The sequence below is a fragment of the Hypanus sabinus genome, unplaced genomic scaffold (assembly GCF_030144855.1).
Source record: "Hypanus sabinus isolate sHypSab1 unplaced genomic scaffold, sHypSab1.hap1 scaffold_1020, whole genome shotgun sequence".
In the NCBI taxonomy this organism is placed as follows: domain Eukaryota; kingdom Metazoa; phylum Chordata; class Chondrichthyes; order Myliobatiformes; family Dasyatidae; genus Hypanus; species Hypanus sabinus.
The window spans coordinates 84478-97938 of NW_026779072.1; the positions used below are offsets into that span (position 1 = coordinate 84478).

General features: G+C 45.1%; 1 protein-coding gene across 1 annotated transcript in view; it reads right to left on the reverse strand.

Annotated features, from left to right (window-relative positions):
- Window positions 1-13461, reverse strand: part of LOC132386132 (NACHT, LRR and PYD domains-containing protein 12-like) — a 48688-nt gene that overhangs the window by 3644 nt on the left and 31583 nt on the right. The window contains exons 2-6 of the mRNA XM_059958427.1: window positions 11239-11331; window positions 10237-10403; window positions 9153-9324; window positions 8988-9053; window positions 1099-2824 (exon numbers count right to left, since the gene is read on the reverse strand). Of these exons, the coding sequence (XP_059814410.1) occupies window positions 1099-2824; window positions 8988-9053; window positions 9153-9324; window positions 10237-10403; window positions 11239-11299 (2192 nt within the window). The 5' untranslated portion in view covers window positions 11300-11331. The remainder of the gene's footprint in view (window positions 1-1098; window positions 2825-8987; window positions 9054-9152; window positions 9325-10236; window positions 10404-11238; window positions 11332-13461) is intronic.

Genomic DNA, 13461 nt, shown 5'->3' on the forward strand with positions numbered 1-13461 from the left:
GACTTCCTGAGGAGATAGCGTTCATTTTTCGCATGCAGGTCTCTCCTTCACATGTTCTACCAGTCTGTTGTCACCATTATAATCTCTTATATATGGTGTTCTGGAGAATGGCATCATCACGGGTGATGCCAACAGGATCAATAAACTGAACAGAAATGCTGACAGTGTTATAGGAGTCAGACTAGACACATGGAGGCTGTGGTAGAACAAAGGACCCTTCCGAAAATCCTGGCAGTTCTGGGCAATGTTTCTCCATCTCTGCATGTCACCTTGGCTGAATATAGGGGTACTCTGAGTACTAGACTAAGACAACTATGCTGTTCCAAAAAGCGCTATATGAGGTCATCTTTACCCTCGGTCATTAGACTCTATAAAAAGTCAATCTATAGCCGGGGATGTGATTACTCTGTTTCAGTTGCTTAATTTTTATTCTTTTCAGCTTCTCTTCTCATATTTGTATACTTACATGTTTGTGCACTTCTAATGCCACTGTAACACTGTAATTCCCTTTTAGATCAATGAAGTATCTGTCTCTCTGTCCCACTAGGGAGGTGACCTGGACGTATATTGCACGGGAAAGGTTGTCCTGAACTGAGGCCCACAATCGGAGAGGAGATGGCCACGTGAAGTCTGGGTATATGGTGGTAAAGAGCAAAATGACGCAGGTGGAGTTATGGTGACGGTCACACATGGGAAGGGGGAGACAATCGCTTTCACTGGGACAGCACACTGACCTTCAGGGGAAGTGGGTGTAAATCTCCAAACCACCTGCTGCAATCAGTGTTGGCCTGGGTGTCAGAAACAGTGACATGGGCATTGTCAATGGACGTGTCACAGGCAGCAAAAACACTGCCATCCCTGTCATTTACGACCATTAAACTAATGGCCATTGTTCACTGATCTGATGAAGTCTAACATCCCCTCACAAAGAAACCACAGAACCTTCCTGACTTTGGGGAATTACTGACAGATCCCCTGCTCATTCGACAGAGTTCTTTACTATCTGATTCACTACAGTTTCATCCAAATTCCTTAACATTGAAATAACCTTGAATTGGAACAGTATCACAGTACAGAGTGAGAGACAAATGAAGTTACCTCAACTCCTGGCACTTGTGCAGCCCGGGCCCCAGCCGCTGGATTCCTTCACACTGAATGTGGCAGTCCAAAAGGTCGAGATGTTTTATTGTATCACAGATTCCGATGGCATGAGACAGGACCGCGCAGTCAATCGGGGTCAGTAACATTCGACTGAATGAAAGTGTTTCCACAGATCCCAGTGTGGCCTGAGCCAGCCCACGATTTTGAGACTCAAACAGGTAGTGTAATGTGTTCAGGAGGCTCCTTTTACCAGCTTCGCTCCTCGTGTTACCACTCTGGCGTTTAACCTCCTCCCTCACCCAGTCAATCACCCGGCAGGTTGTTTGATGAGGAAATGGACCCAGAAGCTCCTCCAGGCCCCGAGCTGTCAGTGGGGAGGAGAGACCAGCAATAAAACGGAGAAATACCTCAAATCGCCCATCTGTCGTCTTGTGGGCTTCAGTGAGAAATTTCAGGATATCCCCGGGATGTATAGTCAGGAATTGTGCAACTGCAGCTATAAACTCTTGGATGGTGAGGTGTGGGAATGTGTACACCACGCACCGGCCAGAATCCTCCCTCTCCAAAAGCTCCATCAAGAACCCGGACAGGAACTGGGAAGGCTGCAGATTGTACTTGATCAAATCTCCATCCGTAAACACAATCTTCTTCTCGGACACTCCTCTGAAGGCCATCTGACCAACCCTGAGTAACACTTCACGGGGGTTCTCGATCTCTCGGCCGTGGTTTTTCAGGATGTTGTAAATATAGTAGGAGTACAGTTGGGTGATGGTCTTGGGTACTTTCTGCGGGTCCCTGACATTTTGTGTGAAGAAGGGGCTCAATGCCAGAGCGAGGATCCAGCAGTAGGAGGGGTTGTAGCTCATGGTGTACAGGATCTCGTTCTCCTGCATGTATTTGAAAACAGCTGCAGCCACCGTCTGATCTTCAAAATGCCTGATGAAATATTGCTTCCGTTCCTCACCAACAAATCCCAGGATTTCAGCCCAGACACTGATCTCAGCCTTTTCCAATAAATGTAACGCAGTGGGGCGGGTGGTCACCAGCACTGAACACCCTGGGAGCAGCTTGCCCTGGATTAAACTGTACACAATGTCAGACACTTCACACCAGCACTCGGGATCTGGGCACTGGTGCTTGCGTTCTGTGTCTCTCTGACTGTCAGCAAAATCGATTCTGTGCTTGAATTCATCCAAACCATCAAATATAAACAGCAATCTCTTTGGGTTCTTCCAGACCTCTCTCAGGATATTCCCAAAGTAAGGATACTGATCCAGAATCAGTTCCATCAGGCTTGTTTGACGGTTAATGGAGTTTAAATCCCGGAATTTGAAACTGAACACAAACTGGAATTGTTGGTATATTTTCCCTGTGGCCCAGTCGTAAACAATCTTTTGTACCATCGTTGTTTTCCCGATCCCCGGGGCTCCAGCCACTGCTGCCGAGCTCCCAGATTTGGAGTTACTGCTCTGGAACAATGTTTCAGTCCCGAATTTTTCCAGCTCTCCACGGAGATATTTCTCTCTCCACTCCTCGTGGTCTCTGCCTCTTGCCAGCAGCTCATGTTCCACCAGTGTCCGATCTCGAACAGTAGAAATGACCGTGAGCTCAGCGTATCGATCAACCAGTTGGAAAACCTTCACCTTCTCCCTCATCAGGATTGTGTTCACTCTCAGTGTTTCAGTTTTTGCCCGCAGAGTCTCCTTGTGTTTCTGTTGAACATCTTCAATGGGAACAGACAGTGGACAAACTTTTAGATGCCTCAATTCAGAACTCAGTATTTAAGTACTCAAGAATTAGTTCAAAGCTATTTCATTAATTGGATTCATCAATGGAGGCTCGTACAGTAAATTCTATTAACAGACTCCTGACTGGATAGAGAGGCCTGGTCCAGATAAACACCAGATCATCACATTTCCAGATTAATTGTGGTGTGAAGATGCGTATTGCCCTGGTAGTTTACTGACCCCCGACTGTCCTGTACTGGAAAACAACGATTACCCAGAGCTAGCTTCGTTCCTGTAGAGGAACTTTGAAAGCCCGATGTTTGATATGGAGATGGAGAAAAGGGTTGTGGGCATTCCGTCAAAGGAACAGGACTGGTAACCACAGCTCCCCCTCATACCGTCACTGATTCAAAGCACAAAGTATATTTGTTGATTAGCTCCTGCACTGTGGGTGGGAGTTGTTGGGGGAGAAAATGTCACTGTCTTGCTCAGGGGATTGAGATAGTCAGCATCTTGACAGAGAATGCAGACAATCCCCCCCCACCCCCTATCATCACAGATGCTGCTCAGCTTACTGAGTTCCTCCAGAAAATGGTTCGAGACGCAGATCTGCAGTCTGGTGTCTCCGAAAGTGTCCATGTTGCAAATACTCAAAAGATTCAAGATTGAAGATACACAAGTGAAAAGGGGAAGGAAATAATTGTTATTCTGGATCTGATGTAGCACAGGAAACTCAGATAAAGAACACAATGGAAAACACAATAAATATAAATATATACGGTACAGGAGTCACTCTGAACTCAGGTGGTGGTGGTGGAGTGGGGGTTGTCAGTTATGGAGGGGAGGCTTAGTCTGTGTGATGAAGGGAAAGGTAAACTTAGGTAGAAGGATAGGTAGATGGGGGAATGGATTAAGGGGTATGATTAGCTTATGAACAATAGTCTTATAGGTACCTTATGTTACTGATCAGTCAGAAAGGAACTCCACCCAGCAACAGGTGACGCACAAGGCATGTTCGGTCAAAGTGCTTAGCATAACTAAATATGGGTATGGTATGATTGAATGGACATCTTAAGGCATAACTAAATATGGGACATCATGTTCGAGAGCAGGGGGAAATGTCAGGGGGAGGTACCAATATGAGCAAGTTTGGCTGCATCCAGGCTGGCCTTGGCAGGAATAATTATAACTAACCAATAATGATTTTACATCTAATTGTATCTTAGCATGTGATTGAAATTATTCTAAAACTGTATTAACTCACGTAATTATAATATTTCCTGTAATGATTGCTGTTATAAATTGTGTGGAATTGTGTTCGGGGGAGGTCAGTGTCTCTTTGGGAGAACATCTGTAACTCCCCCCATATTATGGTTTTATTGAATTCATGGTACCTTGCGTTATTGCATCGGGTCGATCCGCCTTTGACAGTTGGAGGTGTTGTTCAGTCTTACTGCTTGGGAAAAGTTACTGAATTTGAGTCTGGTTGCCCTTCTGTGCATGCTATGTAGTCTGCCCCCTCACCGGAGAGGGGCAAACAGCCCATACCAGGATAGGTGGTAACCCTCCTGATGCTGCTGGCCCTTTTCCGGAGCCTTTCTGTATGTACGTCCCTGATAGAAGGTAGGCTGGGGGTGCCGGTGATGCACTGGGCAGTTTTGATAACCCGTTGTAGGGCCTTTCAGTCCGCCACAGATATGCAGCATGTTGGCCTGTCCTCTGCAGCACAGCTGTAGAAGGACGGGAGTGTAGATGTGAGTACAGATCAGACAACGTCTGTGGAAAGGGGAGAAAGGGGAGATGCTACCGGTCTGTGACTTGAAATACAAGTTTGAAAACCATGCCGATTACAGGTCGGGTGGTGTAGAAGAGAGCAGAGACAGAGGAACTTCGGTAGCAGGTGGTTCAGGATTTCAACTGTCACAGTTCCTGCGTAGAACATAGAACAGCACAGGAATAGGCCCTTCGGCCCACAACATTGATGCCAGCATAATGCCACATTAAACTCGGATGTTTAAACATTCAACCCATTTAGATTACAGTCTGTAGTATCGTTCCTTTTACCAAAATGCATTATCATATGTTTTCCAACAATGTAGTCCATCTGCCAGGTTTTGTCCATTCTTCTAATTTGTCTAAGTCTTGCTGCAATCGCATTGCTCCCTCAGAACTACCGATCCCTCCACCTATCTTCATATGATCTGTAACCTTTGCCACAAAACCATCAATTCCATGATCTAAATCATTAACAAACCATCTGAAAAGTAGCGGACCCAATACTGACCCCTGAGGAAAGCCGGCAGCCAACCAGAAAAGATTCCTTTTACTCCCACTTGCTGCCCCCTGCCTGTCGGCCATTCCGCTGTCCATGCCAGTATCTTTCCTGTAACGCCGTTGGAGTTTATCTTGTTAAGCAGCCTCATGTATGGCAACATATCAAACGCCTTCTGAAATCCAAGTAAATGACATCCTCTGTCTCTCCTTTGTACACCCTGCTTCGTATTTATTCAATGAACTCTAGCAAATTCGTAAAGCAAGATTTGCCTTCATATAAATTATCTTGATTTTGACTTATTTTATCATTAGGCTCTAAATACCTTGAAACCTGAACATTAATAATTGAATTGAATTGACTTTATTTCTTACATCCTTCACATACATGAGGAGTAAAAATCGTTACGTTACGTCTCCATCTAAATTTGCAATCAGAGTAAACATAGCAATCCGTATGTGCAATCCCAGAAATTTAAAATAATTTATAGTCTCCAACAGTTTCCCAATCACTTCGGTTAGGCTAACTGGCCTATAGTTTCACAAACAAGAGAATATCTGCAGATGCTGGAAATCCAAGCAACACACACAAACTGTTGGAGGAACTCAGCAGGCCAGGCAGCATCTATGGGACAGTTGACATTTTGGGCCGAGATCCGTCGGCGGGACTGGAGGTAAAAGGCTGAGGAGAAGATTTGAAAGCTGGGGTGGGGGGAGGAGAGAAATGTCAGGCAATAGGTGAAACTTGGATGGGAAGGGATGAAGCAAAGCGCTAGGAAGTTGATTCTTGATAGAGACTGAAGGCCCTGGAAGAATGATAATGGGTGCACCAGAGGAAGGTGGCAAGGAGATAACACGAGAGAAGTACGAGGGCATGGGGAACGGTGAAGGGGGAGCGGAAGCTTCACTGGAAGATTGAGAAATCGATATTCATGCCATCAGGTTGGAGGCTACACAAACGGAACATAAGGTGTTGTTCCTCCAACCTGAGTGTGACCTTATCCCGAGATTAGAAGAGGCCATTGATTGACATATTGGAATGGGAATGGGAAGTGGAAATAAAATGGGTGGCCTCTAGAGATCCCGCTTGTTCTGGCGGACACAGCGTAGATGCTCGGTCTCCCAGTCTACGTCGTGTCTCACCGATGTACAAGAGGCCACACCGAGATCATCTACCCCTCCCTCTGGTGTTCTCCCCACACCCTTTTTTTCCTTTTCTCCATGGCCTTCTGTCTCTTTCATTAAACAACTTCCCAGCTCTTCGCTCATCCCTCCCCTTCAAAGTTTCACCTACCACCTGGCGTTTCTCTCTCCCCTCCCACCCCCGACCTCCACCTTTCAAACCGACTCCTCAGCGTTTTATCTCCAGTCCCACCGGATTTTCTCAGGCCGAAACGTTGACTGTATTTTCTCCATAGATGCTGTCTGGTCTGTTGAGTTTCTCCAGCATTTTCTGTGTGTTTGCTGATAATTTCAATTCTTTCGCTTTCTTCATATTTTTTGTTGCCTTTTGTTAGATTTTAAAAGTTTCCCAATCAACTAACTTCCCACTCACTTTCGCTACATTATATTGTATTTCCTTTTCATTTATGCAGTCCCTAGATTCCTCCTAGGGGTTCATTTACATTCATCTCCCTAATAAATCTGATCTCACAGTCTGTCAGGACCATAACAGAGGTGTGTGGGATCTCACAGTGTGTCAGGACCCTGTGTGGGCTCCTGACCCTGTGTATGTGTGGGGTCTCCATTCAATGTATTCGGCTGTGATGGGGAGCGTAGGAAAACAGTGATTGTGGACATACTTACTTTAGAGAATGTGACAGTGGCAGAAATTATGTTCTTCAATAATCAGTAGATCCTCTGTCTGGCTGAAGCTGAGGTGAGGACGACCCTGGCCAGAGTCAACCCATCCAGATCTGCAGGGCCCGATAATATACCAGGTGGGGTTCTGAAAGACTGGGCAGCCCAGCTAACTGAGTTGCTAACAGATATATTCAACATCTCTCTGGAATAGTCCATATTTCACAGTTGAGTCTGCTCTCTCGGCAAACAACATAAGGAAAAGTGAAGAACAGGCTTGCAGCAATTTACCAAATCCATGGTGCAGGGAAACTGAGGGGTTTCATTGACCGGAACTGAACTGGAACAACATTAACAGTGGTGACAGGGACTTGAGTAGTTTGTAAGCTTCTATCAATGGACCCATATTTAAATTATCGTCTTTGCGATTTGTTCGTGTAAATGAGAGAGACTGAACCAGGGTTCTGACCAGGATTCCTTATATTTCTATTAAAAGTTTCTAATAATCAGATAAAACATGAGCTGATGCAATATTAATATGTTTTGTGATATTTGTCTTTCCTATGCTCTTTCCTCTGTTAAATGTGCAGTTGGGTGATCTAACTCAGTCTGCAGTGATGAAGCCTCACAATCTCTGAGCCCATGCACTGCCCCGGGCTCCGTTTTCACAGACAAGACGGGCTTATGGATGTAGTGAAGTTTCCAATCCAGATGGTCACAATATAACTAATTGCAATACTATTTATAGATATTTTCAGTCCTTTGCAATTTTCTTGCCGCAATCCCACACCCCTGGGTTTCCCTGTCCTAATTCCCATCTCTCACCCTCCCACAGTGTCCATCACACAACACAGGCAGACAGGAATTTCAGCTTCTGTGGACTGAGCTGAGGAATATGTCCCCCAGTCTCACCCTCTGTAATACTGTAGCAGTGATTGTACTAGGGAGTGTATATGTGAACACAGTGTGTTCATATGCTACTCTGTGGTTGAACAGACCAGTTGGGATGTTACCCGGTTTTCTAATTAAAGTGATGCTATTATTACTATTCTGTGACTGGAACTTCAGTGACGCCCAACTCTAAGAAATGATAATCTGCAGGAACCGGGGGATTTTAGAAACTGGTTAAGGGTGAGGCTGTTCAGGAGGGGGCACTGGCTGACAAGGGAAGGTTTTGACTTTTTGGTGTGAGGAAATATAAGTTGTTTTTGTTTTTTTCCTTTCTCCAGATCATCCCCTTCTCCACTCAGACTCCGGTGGAGAGATCTGTATTTGCAGGCCCCAGAGCGGTCTGACCACTTTCCTCAAACTCGGCAGATCTTTGTCCCTTTGCTCAAATGTCCTTTAAAAACTCTCCCTCTACCAAACACGTTTCCCTGTGTCTCCCTGTGCTCCCTGTCACAGTGCCAACATTTACATGGTCAGATCCGCATGGCGGAACAACTTAGAGGCCCTGCCCAAAGTACAACCGCTGGTGGAAACAGAGGTCAAGTTTCAACTTGATGAACTCTGCTTCGGCCTTGTCTGGACCAGTGCGTAACGCTCTGATCACCCCACTACCGGAGGGATTGTGAGGCTTTAGAGAGGGAGCAGAAGTGGTTTACCAGGATACTGCCTGGTTCAGAGGGCATGTGCTATCATGAGAGGCAGGATAAAATTAGTTTGTTTTCCCTGGATCATCAGAGGCTGAGGGAAGCTCAGACACAGGTTGACAACATAATGGGAGGCATAGATAGAGTAGACAGAGAGAATTGGTTTGTCGCGGTTGAAATGTCTAATACCAGAGGGAATACTTTGAAGTTGAGAGTGTGCAGAATGAATGGGGATGTCAGGGATAATCAGAGAGTCGTGGTTGCCTGGAACACATTGCCCTGTAAGATGATAGAGGCAAATTATTAAAAGCTTTTAAGAGACGTTTGGACTGGCACATGGATGTAAGAAGGATGGAGGCATAGGGACATGGTGTAGGAGGGATAGGTTAGTGATTGATATGTTTGATTTACATCTTAGCTCTTTCGGCACAATATTATTTGCCTTATGGCTTATTCCAGTGTTATAATCTTCAATGTTCAAAGCACATTCACTTACCTTTCAGCTCACTGAGAACCTCTTGTAAAAGTTGACCGGGATTTGGTCGATGGGAGGGATCACAACCTGATTGAATTTAAACAAATTGAGGAAATCATTTTTGTAAAATTGTAAAGTGAGCTGTGTTGCGATCCAAATTTAAATTAATGTCTGATATTATCTCACCATATATCTGTATTTCCTTCAGTATTTTGTCCAAATTTGGGACACCAATCCGCATTTTCACAAAGGTTTCCCACATCACCCTCTGGGCACGGGAGCCTTTCTCCATCACCAGGCTCAGGAGGAGTTTAGAACTGTCCGCCCGCTCTCCCTTATCAGCGAGATCAGAGATTTTCTGTGAAGAGTAATGGTGAACATATTGGGGACTGACAGATTCACACAGAGAATGAGAAGTAAATGATGTGCTGTGTAACGGGATCACACTGAGCAGTCACCCGGACGGGTGCTGAACCTGTCTGGACATGGACTGTACATTCTGAGTACAGAGCACAGGGATGGACATTCACCGTGAACCTGGTCCACCAGTCAATGAGATCCTGGCTGGTCTGTGACCGCTTCATTGACGTGGCTCCAAATCCATAAATAATTCCTCACTGGATTTGACGGTGTAAAACAGAAATCATAAAATAACGATCACAGATGAAGAAATAAAAACAGGAGGGTTTTTACAACGGAGTGGACAATCGCAGGGAAGTTGCACAAAAGGTGATATGATTCATCTCCTCAATCTGCCAGTGATAGCGGATTACTGGCTGACACTTGACACCCTTCCTTTGCCTTTTCCAGTGGAGGGTTATTCAGTGATTACACATTACAACATGGCAGTATTCCCCGATCCACACAGTTTGGAGTTGCAGATCGTAACACAATCATCTCCACCCAGAACAGGGCACACTCGAGCTCCTCTGGCACCCACAGGTGATGCCCTGGTTCTCACTGACATCCTGCCGCCATGCTGCATGTTATTCCCAAACCGAAACCTCCCGTCATACTTCCATTTCATACTGTAAGCACACACAACTGTTACTTGCTCAACCCACTCTGAACACTGAGCAGCTACCCAGCAGTCCACGTGGTCTTTTCACCCCTTTCTATCACTGGTTCAGATTCACATGTGTGCGATTGCATGTACAGTATTTGTTTCCCAGTTGTTCTTTTGTCTAATTTAATATCCGATGAGTCAGAGCTCCAACACCATCAGTCCTGTGATGTGTGAAAATTCAAACCCATTCTCCCTTCCACTCACCCGATGTTCCTCTCCGCTGAACTGATTCTCGGCCGTTAACGCCAGGCTCACTCCGTGCACCCCTCCTTCCATCGCCAGCTCCAGCCTGTCCCGGTAGAAGTCCGTCAACTGCAGCAGCTGGAAATCGTCCCAGCTTGCCAGGAGCTCAGTGATCACTGAGCTCGAGACTGTGAAGCACAATGGGGAAATTAAATAAATTACTGACGCCATATTGGGCAGTAACTAAAGATCACCAAACTCAGTCCAAAATATGCATATGCAGGTGGGGAGGTGGTAGGAGGAATGGGCTTGTGGTGGTGCCAGGGGCGTAGGAGAGGGTATAGTTCCATGTGTTGAAGCTGCTCTTTCGTGTCCCCGGGAATATACCGCTCTGTTTGGAAAGGAATCTGCTTATTCCTGAGAATATAGTAAGCCATCACCATCGCTCTCCTGGTATTGCCCATCACCACCGCTTTGCTCTGGTTTGCTGTCTGCCTGCCTGGTCAAGCCCTTCCTTGGAAAATCTCTGGAGAAACTCACAAAATGCTGGAGGTACTCAGCATGTCATGCAGCATCTATGGTGGAGAATAAACGGTCAAAATTGCAGGCCAAGGCCCTTCATCGGACTGGAAATAAGGGGACAGAAATTCTAGGTATTGCCACATTACTTTCTATTCCTTGCGGTCCTAATCCAAAACTTCAAATGTTTATTCTTCTCCACGGATGCTGCCTGACCTACTGAGTTTTGCGAATATATTATGTGTCTTCTCATTGCCCAAATCTTTCAGCATCTGGAGAATGTCTTGTCTTCTGGAGTAACCCGCTATTTTAATGGGCATCACAATCTGCTAGAGGAGCAGGAGCAGACGGTAACTGTAGTCCTTCCACATGTGTCTGTGATTCCCCCGGAGATGTTAACTTCTCTCCCATCTCTCTGCTCAGTTTTGTGAAATGCCGCTATGAATTAAACCCAGACGCAGACTCAGCAGAGTATTTATAAATTAAAATAATTCGACAACATGCCCGTGTCCTTTCCCGATGGTGACTTCACTGGATCTCCTCCACTGCTCGGAGCTTGACTCATTTTGAGGACAGGTGTGATCAGTTTTTGATGCTCTGTAACAAACAAAAAGTGGGTCAGATATTAATTGGGGTTTAAAGGAGTACCCCGTTTTGTTTTTAAACAGAGTCAAACACCTCCAAACATCTTGGACCTGTCCACTGAAGCCTTGACAGGGCCTGGTCCACCTGCGCCCATCCACCCACAGTCTCACAATGTCCATTTCCACTCCCTCCATGGACTGTACACTGGACCAGGTTTCTCCAGGGTATCTTCTCGCTATATTGCAGGCAATTCGCTTTTAGGAACCAGTCTTGTATCCTGGACTGGCAGTGATGTGTCAATGGAATGACAAGCCAGACTGAGCAGAGAGCGCCCACTGCTTTGGTCCTCCTACCACTGGTGGCGCTATGGAGAGTAATGGACAGCTGTTACAGCAGTGTGGGGTGAATCATTTCTGCTGACCAAAGGGACATCTACTCCTCTCGTCACTGAATTATACAGATTTCTCAGTCATACCTGATTCTCACCCTTTCAGTTTAACATCCCCTGGCATTGACACCTATGGCAATACACGGGTTGAGTCTATACAGAGACACTCTGACATCCCAAACAATGTAATGCCACATATACCATTACAACATCTTGTCCTGAACCACCACATTTTCTCTGGCAGGACTTTAAGACCATTATTATCACATAAACTCGGTCACGATTTCTTTGACCATATCACCTATTATCAGACAATTACATGGCACCTTGTTAAGCACAATGTAGACCCACAATATATCCGAAACAGCAAGTTTGGAAAAGAATATTTGACATATATAAAACAAAATGCTGGAATTATTCAACAAGACATACAGTATGTGAATATTTCAGGTGGAAGCCCCTGTATCAGAAACGCAAAGGGAATCAGTTATACATTTGTTCTTTATTCTGTGCGGTACACAGCTGGGGACTGACGGAAGTCATCTCTGTTGTTATTATTATCACAAACACGCTGGACTTATACTTGGGTATACTTCCGTTTCATCGCTTCAAGATTGTATGTTTGCTGATTGCTAAGAAAGGATTGAGTACATATCACCGACATTTGCAACAATCATCGCTGGAGCTGAGAGGACGCCATAACAAATCCGTGGCGTACCAGGCAACGCACATTAGTTTGGTTAGAATTCACTGCCGCATCCTCAACAGATGTTTCTCAATCAGCCGATCATTTAAAATATTCTGATGTAATTAATGAATACTTTGCTTCATTATTCACAGGTGAAAAGGACCTTGGACGTTGTGGGGATGACTTACAGTGGACTGAAACACTTGAGTACATAGACTTTAAGAAAGAGGATGTGCTGGGGCTTTTGAAATTCATCAAGTTTGATAAGTTGCCGGGACTGGATGAGATATACGCCAGGCTACTACGGGAACCAAGGGAGGAGATTACTGAGCCTCTGGTGATGATCTTTTCATCATCAATAGGGATGGGAGAATTACCAGAGGATTGAAGGTTGCAAATCTTGTCCCCTTGTTCAAGACGTGGAATAGAGATAACCCAGGAAATTATAGACCAGTGAGTCTTACTTCAGTTGTGGACAAGTTTTGGAGAAGATCCTGAGAGGGTTTATGAACATTTGGACAGGCATAATCTGATTAGGGATAGTCAGCATAGCTTTGCCGAGGGCAGGTCATGCTTTATGAACCTGATTGAGTTCTTTGAGGATGTAAAAAAACACATTGATGAAGGTAGAGCAGTGAAAGTACTGTATATGGATTTCATTAAGAGGTTAGCTGAGGTTTCCCATTGAAAGCTCATTCAGAAAATAATGAGTATGTAATCCAAGGAGACATTGCTTTGTGAATCCAGAACAGGCATGCACACAGAAGGCAAAGGACGGTTGTAGATGGTTTGTATTCTGCATGAATGATGGTGACAAATAGTGTTCACCCATTCTCTTTGTGATTTTTACAAATGACTTGGATGAGAAAGTTGAAGGATGGGTTAGTAAGTTTGCTGATGACACAAAAGTTGGGAGTGTTGTGGATCGTCTGCAGGGTTGTCAGATATTACAGTGCAATTTCGATAGGATGCAGAACTGGGCAGAGAAGTGGCAGATGGAGTTCAATACTGAGAAGCGTGAAGTGGGTCAGTTCGGTAGTTAAAATTTGAAGACAGTAAATATTAA